This window comes from Pleurodeles waltl, chromosome 3_2 (assembly GCF_031143425.1).
Source record: "Pleurodeles waltl isolate 20211129_DDA chromosome 3_2, aPleWal1.hap1.20221129, whole genome shotgun sequence".
In the NCBI taxonomy this organism is placed as follows: Eukaryota; Metazoa; Chordata; class Amphibia; order Caudata; family Salamandridae; genus Pleurodeles; species Pleurodeles waltl.
Window position 1 is genome coordinate 93,370,769 of NC_090441.1, and position 25,788 is coordinate 93,396,556.

A 25,788-nucleotide genomic window follows, 5' to 3' on the forward strand; every position below is an offset into this window, starting at 1 on the left:
GAACTACTAGCATTGCTCACAAAAACGTTAATTGAATTAAAAAACAGCAATCTTTGCATTTATACAATGCTAAAAATAGTGTCTTTATTTTTTTTTAAATGAAACATAAAATGGACGGTAATCCTTAACTCGATGAGCAGTGCTCGAAGATATTTCTCATTATAAAAAAAATGCTTTATCTTGCAATTGGCCAGTCGTGAGATACAACATTTCTCTAGAGTTTTACAACTGTATTGGCTTCGGCGATAGTACTTCTTCGCTGTCTATGAAGCTTCGCTTTGCTGCTGACTTCCAATAGGGGACAGACCTTCTAAACGCGGGGGACCTCCTTACGTGATAGTGGAGCGCGTCCTTGCAGTCCCTTGTCTATTTCTAAAGCTTCAGCGATGGCGGCCCCCGTGAAGCCGGGTGGCTCTACCGGCACTGAAGAAAATCTGCAGTACAGCATTCTGCTCGAGCAGCTGGTGGGAGAGCGGCGGGGCCCACGACCGCTGCTCCCGGTGGGCGTGGCCGGGTTCCCTAATCAGCAGCAGAGTCCCGAGCAAAGACGTATGGAGCGGGTTATGGAAAGCTGCGGATTCAAGGCGGCACTGGCCTGTGTCGGTGGTGAGTATGACAGGCGAGGAGGGAGTTCTACTGAGACAGATGTATTCTACAGTAGAGACACAGGTCAGCAAACCCACAACACACTGCCACTTCTAGGACATTTTGCTGAAGCATGAGCACGATGTCCTGGAGCCCCGCTGACTATAACCACAGTGAAAACGTGTTCTTCCAGCCCTTTCACTTTGATTCCCAGAGTCTTGAGTAAAAGTAAACAGGGGCATTTAGCACTATGGAGTCCGACGCGCGTCTTGACATTAAGGGCTGCTCAGCTCTGCTTTGACACCCAGTCCAGGGCTGTGACTGTACATCTCTGCATGTATACCACCTGGCCATCCAGGGCTGTGTTCCCCACCTACACCGAGACGTTTGACCTCGTTGGGCAGCCCTCCGCTTTAATAAGCAGCTGGTATATAAGCAGTCACGTTATGCCATTTGCAACATTCTCGGGATACATTAAGACAGTATTCTTTTTGTAGAAGTTGGAGAGCGAAATGGGGATGGTGTTGGGTAGCATGTTATGATTGAAATATCGACAATATATATGTTTCTAGCCAGTGATTGAAATTGAAATATAGAAGCGCAGGTACTCTCTACTTAGAGTACCTGTTTGATTCTGGGAAGTGCCAGTACTCATAGGTTGTAGTGTATTGCAACAGTGCTAAGAAGTGCAGGTACTGTCTCCTTCAAATTAAAGAAGTACATGTGCTAAGAGAGTACCTGCCCGTTTAAAGCACTGTTTCTAACTCATTCTGGCTTGGCACCGCAGCTAGTTAAGGTATTGGCGATGTGTGCTGAAGCTTCCAGTTTTGAGTTTTTTCTCCACAAGGTAGGCAGTATTTTTGAGTGCATGTCTTGAAAACCACGTTGTAGGCTTTTAATTTGGGACTAGCAAGCAGGAGGAGTTTATCCGGTTGCTTTTGCTTGGGATAGGGGGGATCACGTGGATTTTGTGTTGAGACCAGAGGGCTACATAATGTGCATGCTTGCTTTCAATATCTCAGGATTGTCTCTAGAGGCTTGTCTTCCATGCACAGGCAACTTACATCAGGGACAAGGCAAGACTCCGGTAGTGTGAACAGACGACATACGGAATAAAAATAGGGTTGATTATAGATAATAGTCTCTTTTGGAATTGGGCTTTGTCGGTTTCCTTCTTTGCAAGTTTCTTGCTGGACGTGAGAATCTCTAGAATTAAATGTTTGCTGCAAGAAATCATGCAGGTAGAGAAGCTATTTTGCATCATGTCACCTAGCCAGTTTTCAATCTGAAGTTGTGTTACGGGTACATTCGAATTTTGGTGCTATTGGGTTTCAAGTAAGTGGCCTAAATTCATGTATGCTAGGTGTTCAGGTAGGCTCGGCGATGATTCTCATTTTAATAGTGAGATGCTTTGTTGGGTGAGTAGGAGCCTTAGAGGTAGGTACGTTGATTGAAAGGAATGGGGGAAGTATGAAGTCTTTATGAACATGGCATGATATGTTGGGTGCTGACAGGTGATCTTGACGTAGTCTGTGAGAAAGAACGTGCTTTCCAGCATACATCACCTAATTGATGGAACAGTGCACCTGGGTGGATGAATGTTTTGTTATACTTTAGGGAAAAAATAAATAGCTTAGATGAATGTGCTGCCAAGTTGTATGGGCTGCTTTCTTTTATAATCCTCGTTATAAAACGTTAAGGACATATTGGTGGCTCAAAATCATTAGCTGGATTCTCCCCCAAGTTTAGCGTTTCCTCTGTAAAGTGAAGGGTTATTTATAACCACTCAACTCTAAATCATGACTTTGCTCTTTGGGGTTTGTGTTTGTGTGGCGAAAGTAGTTAATTGAGTAGGTTTTTTCCCTTCCAAGCAAATTTGATATCCCTTCAAGTACCCCCACGTATTAAACACTATAATAATCCAGCAGAAAAGAACAGGGTAATTCTCTGGAAGGAGTATAGATGGGAAAAAACACCCGTCTGCGTAGCCACGTATTCCACGAATAATACATGATCACCAACCAATTTATGTACCCAGACTGTGTGTTGTGGAGAAAAAGAAACCATACTTGACCAGAAAGGCGTGTTTACCTCATCTGGGTTTTAAGAAAGAGTAGTGATTGTGTTGTTTGGTATGTATCATCAGCTAGTTTGCCAGACCTGGGCTTTATCCCTTCTAATGAGTCCCAATGTCAGAGAACAAAGCTTATCTTTTAGGTATCATACTGGATGTACAAAAAACAATTTGTAGAGACCATAAGTTAACTGTGTACCCTATGGTTGATAGGTGAGCACTAAAACCCATTACACAGGTTATTACTTGCTTCTGTGCCTCAGAAGTGCTGTCTGCTTTTTGAGAACACACTCAGCCTGCCCAATAATTTGTACTCTGATAAATGGCAGCTGTTGTGTTATTGTCCACTAAAGAAACTGAATTCAAGATTCTCTTGTATTGAAGATTTTTCCATAGATATAGAGGAGTCCAGGCTCACCCAGGCATAGAAAAGGCACATTTTATTCAAGACCCGGGTTGCAGGATTCAAGGCATTACACAACTTGGGCCCCACCTACCTGAACCGTCTCATCTCCTTCAACCCACGCATACACAGAACCAGATCAGGAGGGCATGCATTCTCGTACATCGCTCCTAAAGCAAGAAACAACCTCCCACTCCATATCAGAGCCTCGTCATTTCTTCTTGAATTCCACAAGAAGCTGAAGACATAGCTTTTTAGTTAACTAACCTACCATAGACAGGGCAAGGCACGCACAGCTGCTTGATGCCAGGATATCCACGAGGGTAATAATGCGCTTAATACATTTATAACATAATATGTAAGTTTGAATGGACATCCAGCATTAATTTCTATTCAATATGAATTTCTGTCCCTTTTGTGGGCTAGTGGCAACATGTCAGACTATGTTCCAGAAGGCCATGACACATGCAGGGGCTATGGAGCCACAGGTGTGGGTGCTGGGTTCGTTTGCCTCTGTTGTCTCGGGGTCCATCCTACTTTGGCTCTGCAAACTGGGCCAAGTAAAACCCCTTCAGCACTTGTCAAGCGCAGAACTCAACAATCACACAGTAGCAGAATAACGGATTGTCCATGATTTTCTAACTCAACCCAGTGCTTTACTTTGGGGGAAAAACACTGTACCTTGAGCTAACCACTTAACACACTGTACAACACAGGAACTGATAGGAGATACATTAATTAAACACTGGCTGTTGGGCTATTGCGCCTTGAATTCTGCCTACCCTATCTCCTTACCTTAGTGTCTCCCCTGTAAGTCTAGCCATTTCCTCATAGGGTGTAGGGTGTCTATTAGCCATGTATCATTGTTTGGATGCAGATGATCCCTGTTAAGTACATTGGCCTTCAGTTCAAGCGTCCCAGTTGGTTCTGTCTCACAGCACCGATCTCAGTGTTCTCTTTTGGTGGCTGGAGGGCACTTGCATCATAGGTTTGTGTTCTCTCCTGCTTCTGGAACGGGATGCGCCAGCACTGGGCTTGTCCTTGATGCAGCTGGCCTACGCTTCAATAAAGCAGTGGGGGCTGTTGCCCAATTTCCTTGCAGATGGATGCAGGTCCTGGACGTCGGCAGAGGCTTTAAGCAGGAATTAGACAGACTTCTAAGTCTCACATTGCGGCGAAGCAGGTGAACCACCATAGAGCTTGGGGTCACGGCGCTCTGCTAGCAGTTGCAGGTTCCTTGGTTATAGCTATGGTTGCTGCCAAGCACCGCTGAGCATGGGCACATGAAATGTTCCATGTTAATTGCTAGTGCAAGTGCGTTCTAGTTGGTTTTACCAGGAACTTTTGTCACCTCCTGTTGTGACTGCACAACAGGAAGTCAGGCACCATTAATAATTTCTTATATAGGCCCAACAATGTGCATGTAGTGCTTGCCTTGAAGCTCCTTCAAGTTATCTGTGGTCCTGGCTTATTTTCGCTCTGGGTAAGTTTATAGTGACACCTTGCCATTCCTGCTGAGCCTCTTGATCGCCAAGTGCCGCCTTTCTGGTTTGGCCAGTGCTTCATTCTAATTGTTGTTTGATGCTGCTGCTTTTACAGGTGCTTAGTGTAGGGTACTCTGAATACGTCAGCTTCTCTGTCTAGTGTATTTGAGAGGCAGGGTTATCGGCTCAACAGGTCTGGTTTAATTCTACATGTATTTTTATTTTGGTGGTTTGGTTCTTTATATAAGGATTTATGAATAGCGCATTGTAGGCCAATAGTTTTCCTAAGGAGTTGCTGTTGTTCTAAGAGCAGCAAGTGAATACTGTTAATGCTACTCTTTGAATGTGATTTCAACAATATTTTAAAGAACCGGTGCTTCCAAAACACAGTTGTCTTCTGAGGTGAGGTGTCATTTTTCGGGGCAATGTAACTCAGAAGAAGAGGTTAATTTCTGAAAGAGGAATGTTTATTAAATAGCTCATGAAATAATCATGTAAATGCTATTAAAATTATTACGGGGTAAATACCTTCTTCTTATTTTCTTTGGGACGGGATTTGTTGACCAGAAATTAACCTGCCATGCTTATAGAGAGTGTGTATATGTGTGTGATATATATATATATTTTAACTTATAGTAAAGGAAACTAATGCGAAGAATTCACAAGAAGCAGCATTTTGTTTGGAATACCACTTCTGAATTGTTGGGCCATTATGTTTTAAGGAAAAACAGAGACAAATGGTGGGAACTGACAGAGCTTGTGACTAATAGTCTGTTCCTAAATGCTATGTTTGAAGTTTATTAATTTTTCTAAGTGAATGAGTGTGAAAGTGGACAACTGCGCTGATTATGTTTTGGCAAAAGTGTATGAAATACTAAACACACAATTCAGATATTCTGCCAAGTAGTGAGCCATACTGGGGGGGGGGGGCATTTTATTAAGAAGAAGCAGAATATCACGATTCTGAATGGTAAGGGAAAGGGTAAATGGCATTACTGACTCTATATACATATTGACAGATGCGATTTCATGTAATGAACACACAGTGGTACTTGTTACCTATATAACACTTCGTAGATTTAAATACATGTATAAATTATTGGCATGTATGTTTTTATGTCAATCCTTCTTGCATGGCGACAGGTTTTTCCTCCGTCATCAAGCAGGCTTTCTTCTACATGCTAAGTTCATAGAAACAACTTACTCTTGCAAGGTAGCACTTCAGGTGATGTCCTCTTACCGCTGGAAAACTGGCTGTCAGGCAGACACACCAGCTATGGTTGTACAGCAGAGTTCCTAGTACTCGGTGATGCACTCCACTTCTTGGTCAAAGAGCACGTGGAAGTTGAACAACAAGCTGAGCAGTGGCTTCTACCTTTATGCAGTCAAAACTCCACAGCAGATGTGGATTACCGGTCTGTGCATTCCTTACCTGTTTGGAGTAGTTCTTCTTTCCTTTCAAGTGTCTTTTCTAGGCTGCTCTATAGACACAGCCTTTGTGTAGGGTGGTGCTCCTCACAGCAGGGTAACCTTCAGCTAGGGCTACCCACAATAGAGGCACAAAGATGTGTGAGCTTTCTGCTCCTAGCTTTCAGCAGCTACGATGAACAGTTATCATGGAAGAGACAAAAGACTTACCTCTCCTGAAGGGCCACTTTCATGCTCCACAGCAGAGACTGCAGGACAACTCTCCACTTCCACCACATGCCAAGTAGCAGTGCTGCAGGTAGACTGATCATCAGCTGATCTCAGCAAAAGGCCTGATTTTTATGGGAGCCTTGTCTTTTCTGTCCCCAGTTCAGCCTCTGGAATTACAGAATAGACTTCCACTGTCTGGGAAAATCATCTTGCCTCCATCTTTTGCACAGGAATACGCCAGGGGCTTCCAAAATAGAACATACAGGCATCCATTTACTCCTACTCACAAATGCACTCAATGCATGTATCACACAGGCGCAACACATACACAATTCTCACGCACAACATACACTTCAGATGTTAGCACATAGAAGCGGAACTTTATGTGAGCCGCCCAGTAGGCCTCTATACTAGTGACAAAAACGTTTGGTCACAAGTATGAAATGAAAAATCATGGTACGCTTCCACCGCTGCTCTACATGCTTATCTCATGACAGGGACTTTAGTCAACTATCGTTAAAATGAGGCTGCTCCACATTACAGGACAGACCCGTGTCCTCACTCCAGTCGGTGGACTGGCCAGGCTTCTGCGCACACCCTGGATTAGTGTGAGCTGATGGCCAAAATCAAAAAACAGAAACTCACAGTCTGGCACTCAGGCCAGGGAATCACAAGTGTACGCCTTGCAAGGGACAGTCCAGTCCCAGCACAAAATTTGCAGTAAGACATGGGAACAGATAAAAGCCTATTTAGTCTGATGGTTGCTCGGTTTTGTGCTCCTTTCCTCCAAATTGCTCTAGCTATTTGTATAAGTAATTATTTTCCAGTGGAACTTAAGTGCACCGTTTGACCACTTGACGCGTAGGTCTTTTGGAGTGGTGTTATGTGGATTGTCAGGTCGTTTGATCATGCTTACATTTTGTTCATATCTTATTTGTGAGTCCTTACCTGTATCTAAGAGTTTATGTCTAGGGTTGCTTTTAGGATCATCTTTCCTGTGTCTTTTGTTCATTACCTTGTTAATGAATCAGTGATTCCATGTCCCCATCTTTATATCCTTCTCCTTGTTGCCTACTTGCAGTGTATATATCCAAATCAAAGTAATTGGCTCCAGATTCCCATGTTCCAGGTTCTCAGTTGTTATTGTCGTTCTGTCACTTTTGTGTGCCAGCTCCTCTGTTTGAGTATTCGCCTTGGTGTGTTTCCATCATAGTTATTGTTTTGGGGAGTCAGTGTACATGCTTTCCTATGTGTTTGTTCCTATCTTGTGTCCTTGTCCGTGTTTCTCTCTCTCTCGCTATCTGTTTGCATTTCTCTATGTCCCAGAGGCAGTATCTCCCTGTTAATTATACGTATGTTTGTGTGCATGTCTCGTGCCTCGAGGTCAGTGCCCCTTTGTCCCGATGCCCCTACCAGTCAGAAGCCTGAAAAAAGTCACTGAGATTGAAAAAGCATGCACTGTCTCGCTGATATGCACGTTTCCTTGTTCCCATGTCAGTGTGCCCCATTCCGATGTGTTTTGTGTTCCTTTGGACTTGGTCTCCCTCATTTGGCCCACATCTTTTTCCCCTTGTCAGGCTCTCACTACTTCCGATCTGCCTGTATCCTCATCCCTGTGTCATTGTCTCCTGATTCTCTTGTCAGTGTTTCCCTGCTTTACCATCAGGGTTTCCAAGCCCAAGTGTCCGTCTCCCTTTCCTTGTGTTCTTACTGTCTTGTTTACTTGTTTGTTACCAGCCCCCGGGGAGTCATTGTCTTCTTGTCCCAGAGTCCTCCTTGGGGACTCCCTGTTGCAGTGTCTGTCTGTCCCAATGTCTGTGTCTTTGTCCAGACCTTTGTGTTTTCTTACAAGAACCCTAGATGCTGAGGAGAATTTGTAATGAAGAATTCTTGATTTTAGGTTTTGTGTTGGGTGGAGCTTTTGGAGTCTTTACTGCCGGCATCGATACCAACGTAGGCTTTGATCCCAAAGATCCCTACAGGACTCCAACAGCAAAGGAAGTCCTCCGAGATATGGGCCAGAGGGGAGCATCATATGCAAAAAACTTTGCCATTGTGGGAGCAATGTTCTCATGCACAGAGTGCTTGGTTGAATCGGTAAGTTACAGTATTTGCAGTTTTATACAAGACTGCAAATTAGATCTCCACTTAACAAATCACCTTTGCATGTATTTTTATGATTTTGTTAGCTGACAGAATATATTGCTTTAAAAACCGTAAATCTAACAATTAGATGCCCTTCAAAAAATACATCAAATAGTGTACCTTCTTCTAAAGACTCACAGAAGCCTACTCGAATAGTATCACTTTGACATATTGCCATTTCTTAATGCAGTTAAATGCTGTTAATTTGTAATGAATAAGTATGCATGCTAAGAAAGTAATTGTTTATCGGAGTTCCAGTGTCTTTGTAGCTCTCATAACCGTTCAAAATAGGGCAGACACTGAGCACTTTAACCCGATTCTCTTACCCCCCAGCCCACATTAAATGACTTATGTCCAGAAATATAATTCTAGTTTTTGTTCCCTTTCAATCCCTTCCCTCCATATACCTTTCTTCTGCCGCCTCTGACAGGCATGAGAGTTGGGATGATTATTATTATTTTTGCATTAGAGCTATCTGTCTGCCGCCAAATATACTCATTACAGGCGATTTCAATAGCTTAAGTGTGGGTTGTAAACGAGTTTTCTACTTTCTTGTTCATTTTCATCATTTGTCTCCCCCGTTACCCAGTACCGTGGAAAATCCGACTGGAAGAACAGTGTCATCAGTGGCTGCATCACAGGAGGCGCAATTGGCTTTCGAGGTCCGTGAGCTCTGTTTTTCTCACTTAACACCTTCTAGCATTCGGGTTACTGGCCTCTAATGTTAATACATACGATTAAACCAATTTTCATCAGTTACTAGGCTCTGAACTAACCAGTTTAACTGCCGAGCTCTGTTCGTTTTTCTTGCTGCAAAGAGCAGCTTCAGTCAATCATGCATAACTATTAAGTGTCCTTAGACCACATGCAACTCCTTCAGCCAGTCAAGCCCTAGTTTATTTTTTGAAATATAACTTAGTCAGTTTTTCGTACCCCAGTGCTGTTGGTAAAACTACTAGAGACATCCCACCTAACTATGGATATCTTGGTACGTTGGCTGTGGCAGTCAATACAATCACAGCAGTGCAAATTCTACATAATTGACATTCAGCTAAAATGAGACCCCCCCCCCATCCTTCCCCTTCCTTTTCATAAACTCAATAATGCGTCAGAATCACGATCTACTGTCTAAATACATATAACAAATACCAAAAACAACTTGGTTGCCTTTATTTTATAGGAAAACGTTCCCCTGATGTTACCTCTAGCAAAAATAGATTTTTCTACACTTCCATGTTGCTGCTCTCACATTGTATATTTTTGCTTTGTCCTGGTGTCACATTTAGATGTCAGTTTATCGAGGTATATTGAAAACCTTTGCATCCAAGTGGCTTTTTCATATCCAACAGCTAAAACCTAATTTGCTTTGCAAAACTATACAATATTTAATTTATCTGTTTTCTTAATTATTCTTTATTTTTAAGGTCTCAGTTTCTCAGTCCTTACTCGAATAGCTGACCCAGCCAAGTTTCTTTTCATGTGCCTTTTGTTACTTAAAGTCTTGCCATCCCATTTTACACCTGGGACTAAATGTACGAGAACACAAACAAAAATCATGTACTGAGTGAGTTACCCACCATCAAAGGGCTAAGCTTTTGACTTTCTCTTCTGCTGCCTCACATAACCCTTACCACATAGCTTATGGTAGTGAAGCTCCTGCCATGATGTGTACTTTGAATCCACGACACACAATTGTTTAAGTGGTTAATTCTTTTTGTGGCACCAGCATTAAATAGCTATGCACATCGTTAATACATAGAGATTTTCAATCTGTTGTTTGAGGGACTTATGCACTTTTTTTCTTTTTTTTTTAAATATGTCAAACTCAAGCGTAAGACTTGGTGTTATGAACTGGTTTACAATTGACTTGCTGTCTTCTGTGGTTATAGGAATGAGGTTCAGTTTGTTGTCTGCCTTGTTTCGAGAACATAAGGTACCATATACTTGTAGGTGCGCTACTGTAGTTATTGGTGGTGCACATGTACCTCATCACATTCTGGGCTTCAATTGGTGTTGCATTGTGCAACCACTAGGAGATTGTGAGAGGACATCATTACTAGATATAGAGTTTGTTTTGATGGATCAGAAAAAAGCTTAACAAGCTGGCTTTCTCCATGTGTAGTTGCTTCCCAATGACCCCATAGTTCAATGTCGAAGGTGTTGCGGTCTTTCCCTTCAAAGGACTCACCAGAATTGCAGAGATTTTCTGGTCCCTCAAAGGCGAATTATCATTGGCCCTAGCCAATCTTCAAGAATTGTTCACACAAGCCTGCTAATTAGTGTTTTGTTTAAGGATCTGTCTAAATTAATGCAGTCAAAACGCAGGATGCTAAGAGCTGGATATAATTAACCAATATTAAAATCCTCTGAATAAGTCATACAAGTGAAGACACAACATCCTGTAATCTTGATTGACCTTTTAATACCGTTGGCTTAACTCTGTTTTTAACTATTCCCTTTTTATTTTGCAGCCGGACTAAAAGCTGGCGCCATTGGATGTGGTGGGTTTGCAGCGTTTTCTGCGGCCATTGACTATTATTTACGATAACAGAAGAGTTTGGTACTGGCAAATGATGTCTGTAGGAACCTATTTGTTTCGTGGCATTCTAACTACATATGGTGGGGAGACCAAGTGAGAAGACCAGCTCTGTTTCCTGCCATCAAGGTTACGATGTTCAGGTGCCATTACCTCTGCCTGGTGTTGGCATCGCGGACCTCGATCTTGTGATCATGGGGATCGCTCTTGTTTTAGCCGAGGATGTGGCAGTTTTCCATGGACTTATGTGCTGCGAAGAACACTGAATGTGTAAGATTTGAACACATTCAGACATTGATTCTGTGCGGTTCCTCCATATTGTATGAGGACCACTATTGACTGATAACTATTGCTCTAAAGAGAGATCACTTTCTTTGATAAACGCAATATATGATGAATTATTAAGAGGACCGAACAAGTTTAATGTACGTTCACAGCGTACAAACGTTAAAGAAGGTAAGCAAATGGCCCACTGATTCAATTTCACGTTTTTTTTAATTTGCTATCAGGAAAATGCAATGTACTACCTTAAATTAAATAAAAAGAAAGTTCTAATGACCTTTTGGATGAAGAGTTGCATTTTTCCAAAAATATTCAGAACCAAGCCAATTGCTTGTTTTGGTCTTGGTAAGCTATCTTTCTTCGATAAGTTCATTGTGTGTTTTTATTTAGGTGTGTGCATTTTGTCCTGTGATGTATTCTCACCCAAATTAAAAGCACTTGTTGAAATATCAGGAAAGCTGGACAGGACATAACCTAAATAAATAACAGCACTGAGAGAGTTAGAAATCTACAGTTTGTACAACCCTTAATTAAATGTAGCTACAGATATAAAGTAACATTTTGGAACAGTTACGTCAACCACAGATTAACTTGACAATTTGCTGCAGGAATGTAAAAATCAATAGCTATCTGCCCCAATTTTCCTTTAAGATTCTTAGTGCACTTTTACATCTAACCTACAAGTACATTTGCAAAGCAAGATTTGAAAATTACTGAAACATTAAGAAGACATCCACCTTATTAGTGCATTTCTGATTACAAAGGGTACATTTTCTTTCGGTTTCTCTTATTACTTTGACTCCTAGTTACTCATTTTATGTTTTCTTCCCTGAGAAGGAATGTTATGGCAAATAATAAGTTTACTAACGGACAGTAAGATGGTATCTGCAACTAAACTAATTCTTGTAGGACACTTTCTTCCATTAAAAAAGTATTGATGGGGCAGCAAACACTATTAAATTACTTTATGGTTAACAGTTAGTGTAGCTATAACGTGAACATAAGACAATTGTGCAGTATTTTGTCCAAGTATCTTTGAAATCTGGGCTTATTTTGCTAAAGTTGCTCATACAAAACACCCTTATTTTTCTCACTAAGAATCAGTTTTGCCTTCATGTTTATTCCTTGTGGATGCAAACTTATCATTACTGTAGGAAAGTGCCACTGTTGGCATGGTTGCCCCCCACACTTTTTCACTAGTTTGATGCCAACTTTGATTGAAAATATGCTGGGACCCTGCTAACCAGGCCCCAGCACCAGTGTTCATTCCCTAAAACCGTACCTTTGTTTCCACAATTGGCACACAGTTAAGTCCCTTGTAAAAGGTACCCATGGTACCAAGGGCCCTGTGGACAGCGAAGGTCTCTAAGGGCAGAATGTATTATGCCACCTTAGGGGACCCCTCACTCAGCACATGCAAACTACCTTGCAGCTTGTGTGTGCTGATGGGGGAGAAAAAGACAAATTCGACTTGGCACCCCTCTCATGGTGCCATGCCCACAAACTATTGCCTGTGGCATTGGTAAGTCACCACTCTAGCAGGCCTTGCAGCCCTAAGGCAGGGTGCACTATACCACAGGTGAAGGCATAGCTGCATGAGCAATATGCCCTTGCAGTGTCCAAGTCCATTCTTAGACATTGTAAGTGCAGTGTAGCCACATTGAGTATATGGTCTGTGAGTTTGTCATTACGAACTCCACAGCACCATATTGGCTTCACTGAATACTGGGACGTTTGGTAATAAACTTCTCAGCACAATAAACTCACACTGATGCCAGTGTGGGATTTAATGCAAAATGCACACAGAGGTGTGCCCCCTGTATGTTAGCCCAACTGCTAGTGTAGGACTGACTGGTCTGTGCCAACCTGCCACTTTCAGACAAGTTTCTGACCACATGGGGTGAGTGCCTTTGTGCACTCTGTGGTCAGAAACAAAGCCTGTCCTGGTTGGAGATGCTTCACAACCCCCACCCCCTGCAGGAACTGTAACACCTGATGGTGAGCCTCAAAGGCTCAAGCCTCGGGTTGACAGTGCCCCAGGGCACTCCAGCTAGTGGAGGTGCCTGTCCCCTGACAAAGCTCCACTTTTGGTGACAAGTCCGGTGGGAAAATTAGGGAAAACAGGGAGGAGTGACCACCCCAGCCAGGACCACCCCCAAGGTGTCCAGAGCTGAGGTGACCCCCTCCCTGCAGAATCCTCCATCTTGGTTTGGAGGAAAGTGGCCAATAGGGATAGGAATGTGCCCCCGTCCCCAAAAGGATTGGGCACAAGGAGGGTGTAGGCACCCTCAGGGACTGTAGCCATTGGCTACTAACCCCTAAATCTAGGATTCAAGGGCCTCCCTGAACCCAACTCACTAAATTCCTGGCGACCTACAAGTTGAAGAAGGACTGCTAAGCTGAAGCCCCAGCAGAGAAGAAGGAAGACGATAATTGCTTTGGGCCCAGCCCTACCAGCCTGTCTTCTGCTTCAAAGAACCTGCAAAAAGACCAGCCAGTCCAGCGACCTCTGCAAACTCCAGAGGACTGCCTTGCACCCAAAAGGACGACGAACACCAGAGGACAGCGGCTCTGTCTAAAAAAACCTACAACTAAGGTCTCTCACCTTACTTCACCCCCCCTCACACTCTACAAACCCCCCGACTTCGCCAGCACCTTATGAGTGACCCTGGGGTGTTCCCATAGACCAGCATTGGAAACATGACGTCCTGTTTGCACCCGGTCGCCCCTGTGCCGCTCTGGGTGTGTGTGCTTGGTGCCTATTTATGGCCCCTCCAGTGCTCCTCTAATCCCTCCGGTCTGCCCTCGGAGTCGTGGGTACTTATCTGCTGGCTGACCGGATTCCGAGTATCCCCTGTCTCCATAGGAGCCCATGTTAATTTTGCTCAACTTTGACCTCTGCACTCGGCTGGCCCCGTGTTGCTGGTGGTGGGTGTTTGGGGTTAACTCGAACCCCAAGCAGTGGACTTCTTAAAACCCATAGACTGAGACTGTAAGTGTTGTACTTACCTGTAAACAGATCTAACTTTTCTTTCCCCCAGGGACTGTCTGAAAAAAGCAGTGTCCATTTTTAAAATATATTTTTGCCAATAATTTAATAACTGTATTACTTACCTATTTCATACAAAATACCATTGATGCCTGTGTGAAATACAAAACATTTAAGGTATTTACCTGCAAATTGAATCTTGTGGTTCTAAAAATGAAGAAAATATTTGTTTACAATATAAAAGCCATTGGTCTGGAGTTAAGTCATTGAGTGTGTGCCATTTTCTTTGTATGTACGTCAAATGCTTTGCACTACCCTCTGATAACCCTAACTGCTCGACCACACTACCACAAAGAGAGCATTAGTATTATCTACTTTAGCCTCTAAGCCAAGCCTCTTGGGAACCCCTGGACTCTGTGCACACTATATCTCGCTTTGATGTAGTATATATAGAGCCATCTTCCTACAATTACTCATTGTGGAAAAAAGCTTTGCAACATAATTTTAATACTACATAAAATTAATTGCAGCTGTAAGTAATTATATTCTCCAACGCATATCTCTGCTTAACCGCATCACATGGCAACCTGGTGCTTAGACATCTTCCCTATGTAAATGTGTTTTCACCAATCGTTTACCATTTATTTTCAGTGGTTGCTTATAACATAAATGACCATATTTAGAGTATATGTAATTTTCATCATCAGACTATTTCTCAAGGCCTTTGTTGGTTTGACATGGAAAGATTGGTCGTTTTTATTACCTTCATCTCTTGAGCACATTGTATACATGTAGTTGTTGCCTCTCATTTCCACTTTAAACCAGTTACGGCTCTGTGTTCTTGCATGTCTTGGGATATTATTCTGTAAGTGGCAGTCGAATCGTCATCTAACGTACTTAAAGTATAGCGTGTTCAATTACATTTTAAGTTTAATATTATGCAGCCATCTGCCACACCGAAAAGCATGCAAATATTATTTGGAAAAATTAGCAGGTTGACGAAAGAAGCTAGACAAGGGCATATGGAATTGTGCTCTACATTTCCAGGGTAGCTTTCTTAGCCAATACATTCTAACATTCTGTGACGAGGATAGGATCCTAATTCAAATAATAATGCTATACGGGGGGGCCAAAAAAGTATACAACAACTTCAACTGGCATGCGTTGATGCAGATATGTGGATTTTGTGTATAATTACTATGGGCTGTGATGCAATGCAAAAAGAGATGGTGACTGAGGACTGCTGTGTTATGCGTCTTTTGCTCTTTTTACTGGAATATGAGAGAACACAATTTATATATAGTCTAATTAAAATATTTGACACGGTCTTAGTCACCCCCGTCCCCATGACTCTACAAAATTTATGTTTTGTAGTATATCTCAAGTTCCTTCAAACAACTTCATTAAATGACTTCCCTGTGTGCATGTTTTTGGAAACATCCAAGATTGATCTTTCTCTTTGCAATTTAGAAATTTGTTGGGAACCAGTCTGAAATTGTTGTTTCTTTATTTTATGGTGCTAAATCCTGAGTACTTTTCATAAGTACGTTTCTCAACACATCAAGTGGAGGCCCACCTGAAACATTTTCTGGAAGAAAACTGTCAAGTGGACAGCATGGAAAGGCTGTTCTGAAAATAGTGGATGATGCTCCATACCTGTTAGACACCTGCCTCCTCCTTATACTCCACCTCTCAGACTTTGACATGGTAAACAACACAACCCACTTAAACACCCTGAAAGAAAGGGAATAAATGCCACTGCCCTCAAATGGCTTCTCTTCTGTCTGCAAAATTGTGGGCTGTGTTAAATTGGCAAACTTTCGCTCAAGCACATCTTACCTTCACTAGGGAATCCAGCAAGGCTGTATCGTTTTACCCACACTTTTCAGTATCTGTATGGATCCGCTTTCTGATCTACTCTATCAAACCTACTGATCATTTGTAAGCAGACAGTACATAGTTCTGCTTGAAAATTGACTCTCCGAAGTATGAGTAGGCAGCCTCAGTCCTAACTGAAATCTGGTCTTCAGTGACTAACCACCATCTCGAGCACAACCTTCTAAAAATCTAGTTCCTCTTAACCTCTCCTCTTGAATAGTTCTGTTGGTTGGACTCCACCACAGTACTCAGTTGAATACCCTACCTCCCCCAGTTGAGTGGTCAAAAGCTCTTGTTTTCTACATACACAAGTACCCGGATTTCTAAATTTACAACAACACAAAGGGCTGGCTCAGAACCACCTTAATTTACTAAGATGTGTCAAAGGTTACATTCTAGCAGGTGACTTCAATCAAGTAGTTGTATCCCTATTGCTATCAGTACTTAACTGTGGAAACTTCCTTTTTACTGGAATAATAAGATTCACCTCTCAGTGACGTGGCTTGGAGCAGACCAAAATGGCCACACATTCGTTTCCTTTTACAGTTTCCTTTTACAGGTGTCTTCAAGCCAAGTGCTCGTTATTGATATCTTGTTGGTGGGGAGACAGGCACCCTGCATTTTGGGGTGGTGGACAGTTTGAAGCCTGCGTTGCAGGGGGGCTGGGTGGGTGGCGTTGGGTTACTGTATGATCGATGGCATGTGTGGCTGTAGCTACACATGCTTTGCATAAGTCCACCATCTAGTGTTGGGTCTGGAGTGTTACAAGTTGTTTTTCTTCGAAGGATCCTTTCGAGTCACGAGATCGAGTGACTCCTCCTCTCCGTGATACTGGGCATGGGCATAGAGTCCTATGTTATTGTTTTCTCCCTGCTATCTGGTTCGGACGTGTGTTCCTCTCACTCTGTTATTCCTCGGCTTGATCTATTCCGAACTGCTCTTTTCTGTCTTTCTTTCTGCAACGGTATTGTAATTAGATCGCGGTTTCTCCACCTAATGCAGTCGATCCGCTTTTCTGCATCAGGACTCTGCTTATTGCCCTCCAGGGTGCTAACGCCTGTCTCGGGCCTACTTCTCAACATGGTGTCGAGATAAGCGGGCTGATGGAACGGACTCCATTTCAGTTTTGCACTCAATGCCATTTGAAATTCCCACCCACAGACCAACACCTGGTGTGTAACTTGTGCCTTTCCCCGGACCATAAATAAGAAAGCTGCAACAACTGTTTGTCTTTTTGATCCATTAAGACCCTCCGGGACTGAAGAGCATGTTGGTTGGAGATGGCGTTGACACTCCCAATATTTTCAGGGAAGAGCACGCCCAGGAGGAGATGGAACATGAAGAGGCTTTCTATGTTGGATGTCTCTTTTGACATAGAAAGACAGCCTCTCACCTCAGCGCAACCTGTGAATACCTTGGCCCCCACCTCCCATACAAAGACTCCAAAGAAGACCCATAAACAGATCGTCGGACCGCCACTGCCTTCGGGCCATGGTCAGAACCAAAAGATGCCTTCGCATTCCCCACCTTCCAGCTCAGCATCGAAAATTGCCAAGACTAAGCTGTCTTTGGCATCAACCTCAGTCTCTGCGGCACCCACACCGCCTCAGGATCGACTCGACCCTTCGATCCAAACTTTTCGGCGCTGACCAAAAAGCCTTCCACTTTGGCTTTGGAGCCAATGGCTTCGGTCCTACACAAAGTTTCCACTCTGAAAACTTTGGATCTGAAGATCCTGCCTTCCAGAGACTCCAGTCACTCCTCTGAAACAGCCTCACCAGTGAAGCCTATTCTAGAAGTGATGGACGCTGTCAGCACCAGCTCCATGTTTAAAAAGGAACATGAAGAATAGTTGCTTCCCACCCTGTTCCAATCAAGAGAAACCTTACTTTTCAGGAGGCCATGGACACTGTTTCTCCACTTAAAAAGCTCTTCAAGGACAAGGCTCCAGTTTGACCCTATCCTTCTCCTCCACACGCTCCTGTACTCCCTTCTACCCCTCCACCACTTCCCCAATCTCCTCCACCTGTTACTGAAGTACAATTTTCTTCACAAGGTTCACCTCCACCTCAAGGAGGTCATTTATGGGACATGCCACAGAATATTGACCCATGGGATTCATATGATCCAGATCCTATTTTACCAAATTACCCTGATCTATATCCCTTACGCTCTTCACCTCCCGAAGATGCAACTTCATATCAACAGGTCATAGCACAGGCAGCTGGAATTCACCACGTACAAATGCACACTGACCCTATTGAAGAAGATTTCCTCTTTGATACACTCACTAACACGCATAAAGAAAGTCAGTTCTTGCCTATGCCACCAGGAATGCTTGGACATGCTTCCGACATTTTTAAAGAACCTGTTAGGTCAAGAGTTATCACTCCAAGTGTAGAAAACAAAATATGAGGTTGCACCCACGGACCCTATATTTATTTGTTCACAAATCCCTCCTCGCTCAATAGTCAGCACTGTGCTAACAGCCAATCAACAGGAGATGCACCTCCCCCTGATGTAGGAAAAAGGGTGGCTGCACAAGCTGACAGTCATTGGCGTATCGTCAACATCCAGGCACTCTTGACACAGTATGACAGGGCCCACTGGGACGAGAAGGAGGATCTTCTCCAGTACTCTGAGGAACATCGAAAAAGGGGCCAGGTTTTCCAAGGGTTAAACCGTTTGCAACAACTCTTATCAGGTGTGCAGCAGATGCCACAGATACCGCAGCACATGTTATTAATACTAGCATTGTTATCAGAAGGCATGCTTGGCTTCAATGCTCAGGTTTTTACCAGAAATTAAACAGGCAGTTCTTGATCTGCCTTTCAACAGGAAACACGTTTGGTCAGGAGGTAGACAATACCATAGACAAACTCAAAAAGGACTCCAACAGCAAAGGCTATGGGGGCACTATTCGCACCAGAAAGGGGTAATTTTCATCACCCACAATTCAGGGGAAGCTTCAAACCATCCTCTACTGAACCTTCCACCTCCCAGAGCAAACAAGGCACCCATTTCTATAATAGAGGTTCCTTCAGAGGGTCCTACAGAGGTGCAAACAAAAACAGAGATCTACCTCCACCACACAGCAGAGACTACTTACTCCTTGCAGCACCAGTTCACATTTCTCCAGTAGGGGGAAGAATAGATAATTTCCACCCACAATGGTCCAATATCACCACAATTCACCCACAAACTCTTAGAAGACCATCTTACTCTTCTGAAAGAAGAGGTACAATCCTTTCTTCTCAAAGGACCTATAGAATCAGTTCCCCTCTCACACCAAGAATTTAGGTGCATACTCCCTATACTTCCTGATACCAAAGAAGGATGGGTCACTAAGACCTATTCTAGATCACAGGCCACTCAACCTATACATTCTCCAAGAGCATTTCCATATGGTCACTCTCCAAGATGTCATTTCAATCTTACAACAAGGCGACTTCAGGATGCATACTTTCACATTCCCATTCATCCAGCACACCGCAAATACCTCAGATTTGTCATGGGGGGTGGGGGGGGAGAGAGAGTCATTATCAATTCAAAGTCTTACCATTCGGGGTCACAACTGCCCCCACGGTCTTCACAAAATGTCTAGCAGTAGTCACAGCTAATCTCAGACGACAACACATCTGTATCTTCCCCCTATTTTGACGAGTGGCTCATCAAAGCCAGTACCATCCAACCATGTCAGCGTCTTACTCCAATCACAGTAGACCTCCTTCACACTCTGGGATTCACAATCAACTTTCTCAAATCTCATCTCCAACCATCGCAAATACATTTCCTTATCTGGTGGCAAATCAAAAAGCTTACCCAGGGTTGGCATGTCCAAGCCCAGCTCAAATTTAAGCTTTTCAAACTTTCCTTTTCCAGCTACTGGAAAACCACACTTACACAGTGAGATTAGTGATGCAGCTTTTGGGGATGATGGCATTCTGCATTGCCATTGTTCTCCGTGCCAGACTACACATGCGTCCCTTACAGCAGTGTCAGTCTCGCCAGTGGTCTGTCACAGGGTCCTCTCCAAGATCTAGTGTTGTTGGACCGCCAGACTCGCCGCTTTTTGCAATGGTGGAATCCCACCAACCTCTCCAAGGAGCGGCCCTTTCAGGACCCAATATCAAAACATGGTGTAGCTAGATGGATAGTCAGGTATATTCAAACTTGTAATGCCAAAGCCAAAAGACAGCTACCTATTACCGCCAAAGCACATTCCACCAGAAAGAAGGGTGCTTACATGGCCTTTTTCGGTAACATCCAAAAAGCAGATATATGTAAAGCTGCTACTTGGTCTACACCACATACCAATGTTGCCCAAGCTGTGTGTGGAACACTTTTTCATGCAAATCCAGCTCCCACAGGCTAGCAACCTCCTATTTGGAGGGACTGCTTTACAGTGTGTGCAAAGCATGTGTATCTATAGCCACACATAATACTTAACAAGGAAGGGCTCCCTGACTAGATAAGGAGAGACACCCAGGGAACAACAACTGAAGTGTGAGGTACACGTCTCTCTCCTACTGGGTTCAAAACATGTCAAATATAGTCACTATACATAATTCATGAACAAAATTCATATTTTATTCAACAAAAATAAACTTAATCACACAAATTAATAAAAAACACTGAAAACAACAATTCCCTACAATATTAAAAAAACAAACACATACAAATAGACAAGATAACAAATAACAATAAAACAAACACCAAGACCACTCTTACCACAATAATCATATACAGATATCACATAAAAATAAATGGACACATAAAATGACTCATTCATTACACATGATATGTCTCATATAATGACAAATACACATTTTATGCTCCAAGAACAGTCCTTGATTCCAGCGACTGGTGTGTGTGTGTGTATGTGTATATATATATATGTATATATATATATATATATATATATATATACATACATATGCTATACTAGAAAAAATATGTGTTCACTTCATAACAGGATAACCTAGGTTTGTATCCCTAGAAGGTCATCCAAGTTCATATACTGGTATTCATCCACATAACTGTTCAAAAATAGTTATCCATGATGAACATCTTCGTTGTTGTATAGATTATATCTTTGATCAAATGAAATTCATGCTAACCAATTTTGGCCTATTCTTGGCATTTGTATTAAAACATCACCATTACTTTGGCTGTTGCCAATTTACACTTCTTCTTGATATCTCTATTGACATATAGCCCTTACTTTGGCTATAACTGCCGCCTGAGCCTTCTTCTTGAGATCTTTATTGACATATCACCCTTGCTTTGGCTATAACTGTTGCCATATATCAAAGTAGGTACTAAACCATGTATTTGAATCTAAATAAAAACCCAGGCAAAGATGTAATTACAGTGATGCAAACATTTTCAAAAAGGGAATCATTGTATATGTTATCAGCCCCCGTGGTGAAATGAATGTGGGTGTGAATAGTCACCATATACATAAAAACCGCCACATACATGCCAGTGATCCACCAACTCCACTTATAATACCAAAGTGTGAAAAAGAATCCCAATAAATAAAGATATATCAAACAAAAGTGAAAAATACAAAGAATGTATCTCCAAAGATTAGAACTGGATACAGAGCTCCCATACCTGGTCACACCCAGTGTATGGAGTGACTTTACACAGAACTCCCATTTGCGTTGCACTTGGTAACTGAAACAATGACAGAAGGGACCTTCTAAATATACTTCTAAAAAAATGTATTGCATCTCTGATTATGCAAGTACTGCGAGTCAAAATTAGCTATCAAAAGCCAATAAAACCGGAAAACTAGTTGCTCACAGCATACGGAAACCAGTGTCCTTATACTGGATCAAGAGGGCAACATCGTGAGTGTAATTCATCCAGCAATCACCTACGCTGCTTACTGTGAATCTGCGAAGCATAATGGATCGTTGGTATAGTTGTCAATAATCGTATCAACTTCACATAGCGTATTTGCCACTAATCTCAATCCTTTCTTTCCGCTGATAAAAACGCTGATTGCTGCCAACATAGAGAAAGGATCCGGGCGGCAAAAAAAGTGGAGAAGAAACCTAAAACTCGGGTGGCCATTTTGGAATGGTACAGAACAGAGTGTAGGTATGTTGAATCAGCCCTCCAGCCAGTAAAAAATAATCTATTTCATGACTACAACATACTCTTACTACAGTAAAATCAGAAAAACGGAACAGACTCCAAAACAAAATGTAAAAAATAAATAAAAATCTTGCGAAAGCACAGGCACTAGTTGTCCACTTAAGGTTCTACTACATAGACACATGAGCAGCCCGCTGTATTCCTCCGAAATATTTTAAAGAGTATCTTGCCAAGGTATCGCCTCATTCAAACCTTTGCCGTAAGTATCCAAATAGAAAATCTAAAATACTTCCCTTTTCTTTCTGACAGATTCCGAGCTCAAACCAGTTTTGGGGACAATCTTCTCCACGATAGTCCATCTAATTTCTTCCTCATTGTGATTGTACACAATGTGATTGTAGTGTCGCAATCCCTCCTCCCCAGACGCCTGTGGCCATTGTAGTTACATTCTCATATAAATCTTGAATATATGTTAATACATTGCATGGACATCTTTTTCTATTACTCTCAATACACTCCTTACCTCATCTGCCTGTGTGGAAACAATCTAACAAAGAACTCGATGCCCATGCGCAGTAGCTCCAAGAGGAGGAGTCACTCGATCTCTAGACTTAAAATAATTCTTTGGAGAAAAACAACTTCTAACACTCTGGAAATACTATTTGGTCGCACAAATTGTAGTAATAATTGAGTGGGTATGTGCATATGTATTGCTCTCTCTTAAACTAAGAGGACACAATGCCAAAAGAATGCAGCACTCTTAGTCTAAATAATGAATTTAGGAGGGCACTTCCCAAATATCAAACAAAAGTCACACAAATGTACAAGAATAAGCATATAACTCAAGTGCAGCTGGACATGTGTATATTCAAAGATAAACCAGTATACCAGGTGGTCAAGATTTCAAAAGAAATACGCAGTATATCAACAGAGCGTATATACATAAGCTAACTAATCCAGATTTAAAATGCATCACCATTGCGGTAGACCTCCTCATTCTCGCCAGCCAGACTGGGGAACTCTTCAATCAGCCAAGGCAGTAGACCCCCATCGCCCCCCAATTGGGATCAAGATATCGTTGGCAACGTGTCTGCTCCACAGGTGAGTTCCTGTTTTAGCTCCAAGTCTCCCCATCTTTTATACCTTAAAAAAGCTCAAGGAGAGAATTCTAGAAATCCCCTCCCCCTTTGTTATGAAATTAACGCTGGCTGTACTTTGCGGTGAAAACATGCCAGGCTCCCATGCTTGTTTAGAGGCAGAGCTGTACATTCTTCTGATAAGGCCGTCTCAACCTTGTGAGTCTGCATCCGAGGTAATATGTTCCAGCATTTTCTGACCCTGTTCCTGTGGAGAGAAAAACAAGTTATTTGTGGAAAACAAGTTTTGTGTGGAAAAACACATGTGCTGCCCTGCAACCGCAGCAGGGCACAACATGGAATCACTCCCCCAAAATTGAGTTGATGATCAAACATGGAGTCTTTGGTTAAATAGATATAGCATCACAGCATATTGCCAAGAACCAGCTTTCTGGGTGAATAGGGAGGCAGTAGGCGCAAGAGGCTATCATGCGATATTATACAGGAAAGGGTTCAGACATACATCTACCAATACACACTTGGACAGTAGTGGTGGTGTGGTCAGCAGCCTTAAAACTGGCAGGGAGGGTGACTGAGCAGAGCCCCCTGTGGGGCAGTGATTTACTTTAGGAGGTGGGTAGCTTGAAAGGCTTCTTATTTTGGGGCTGCTGGGCATTGACCTGATTGGGGATGTTTAGAAGGGGACGGGGTCCCTACCCTTTGAGTCCCTTAAAAGAGATTATCTGCTTGCTGATTCTGAACACTATCACTATATGCAGATAGTTGCTGTCCTAAGGGTACACATGCCTGGGGGGCTCCAGGTGGAGGAGCTTCCCTTTCCCCATTGATGACAGGCTTCTGCTTGACCAGAGAAGCCACTTCCCTAATATATAAGAAGATTATGAACAACGCCCTTAACTATGCTGGGCTCTCTTACAGATCACTGGGTAATATGGATGATGAGGTGTGGGAGGAGGTAATTCAGGGCCCCAGCGTAATAGCAATAGGGGCACCCACACTGAATTGGCTCCCAATCAAATTCAAGTACTCCTAAGTACCTTTTGCAGACACTGTTAATTACCTTGTCCTTACTAAGTGAAATGTATCCACATCCTACCAGATACAATATGACTTAGATAAAATAAAAACAGTGCTCTTCCCCCTCGGTTTTTGGCTCCTCTCCTAAGAAAGGGCCATGGAGAGGGAGGCAACCATGGTAATTCCTGAAATCCCAAGCATCAGGATGTAGATTGTGAACTTGGGAAGGCATGGTGGACATTCGTTCTAGAAAGATTTTTAGGAACTAATTCTTTTGTTTGGTTGTGATTCCTGTACTTTTCTTTTGAAAACTGATATGCCCAGAGTTTTCTCTTGTTCCACCCTTCAATGTTTCCCTTGATAAATTGATATTGCTAACATACCTTGTGTTACCTTACCAAAGTCTAGTAATAGCCTCCTTAAGTTCTCCTTCCAGCCAGTTGTTGAAGTATCACAATTATTTTATATTGAGGATGTTTGGTGCATAAATTGGCAAACTAATGCTGTCAATTAACACTTCAAGGTAAGTTGTTTCGCATGGAAGGCCATCAGAAATGGCAACCCTCTATTCTGGGCAGAGAAATTAACTTATGCGGGCCAGTACCACAACATAAGGCTCAAAGTCGTGAAACTGGAAACAAAAAATTGGCTAAAAAAAGAACAGAAGACCAGTCCTCCATCTATGCTTCCAGGATCTGAACCAATCTTGAACTGCCCCCAACCTTCTGCAATTCAGGAATGAGCTGATGACCTACCTTTTCATAGAACACTATATCTCCACACAATAGGATTGACCACTGAAGAGATGACAGGTGAGTGCTTTCATCCATGAATATCTTCTCTATTTTAACTTGAGTTCCTGTTTTTGTTTGGTGCCCTCTTCCTCTCTTGCTGTGTTTGCACTCTTTAAATACCTTCACTTAATATCTATAATAAAGTGTATTTTGTAACTGCATTTTCAGCAAGTAGTCCGTTTTTGACAATAAATTGTGGGCAGCTGAATAAAAACTGTAATTTCCTAGCTGTTGTGAGACTCCAGTTGTCTAATGAAACTAAATTTCAATCAGCCTTTCCCTCTGCTCCTGTTTACCCCTGTTAGTCTCAAACAGTAATGAATGATTACTTTGGTCAGGTAACAGATTCTCTCTATTATTATCTCTCATATTACCTATCTGCGAACAAAGGATACATCCATTACTTTGTTGTAATTGGCCCAAGGCCACATTTAGAAATGAACAGCTCATGGTAGCTTCAATGTAGTCAACAATCAACCATCTGCCTTCTGTGGTATGGCTTTGAAATAGAATAAACTAACATGGTCTGCAACCCTACTGCTGTGTGAGCTTTCTACTCTTTCACACTCAATATTTCTGCCTCTGTTTTCACCCCTTGCGCCTGTTTCACCTCTTGTGCCTTTGAACTTTTTCCTAATGGATTTTTCTGCCTCTTTTTCAACCCTTGTGCTTTTTTTGTTCATTTTTTTCATTTATTTTTTTCTCACTTTTGGGCCTTCTCACCCATTGTCAGGCCTTCTGTCCCATGTGTTGTCCTC

The 25,788-nt window shown here is 42.5% G+C and overlaps 1 protein-coding gene across 1 annotated transcript; it reads left to right on the forward strand.

Annotated features, from left to right (window-relative positions):
• Window positions 1-313: 313 nt before the first annotated feature.
• Window positions 314-11,424, forward strand: TIMM22 (translocase of inner mitochondrial membrane 22). Its single transcript, XM_069226885.1, has 4 exons — window positions 314-606; window positions 8,085-8,281; window positions 8,919-8,991; window positions 10,801-11,424. Exons 1-4 carry the CDS (start codon window positions 387-389, stop codon window positions 10,875-10,877), a joined length of 567 nt encoding a protein of 188 aa, XP_069082986.1. The 5' UTR covers window positions 314-386; the 3' UTR covers window positions 10,878-11,424.
• The last annotated feature ends 14,364 nt before the right edge of the window (window positions 11,425-25,788 follow it).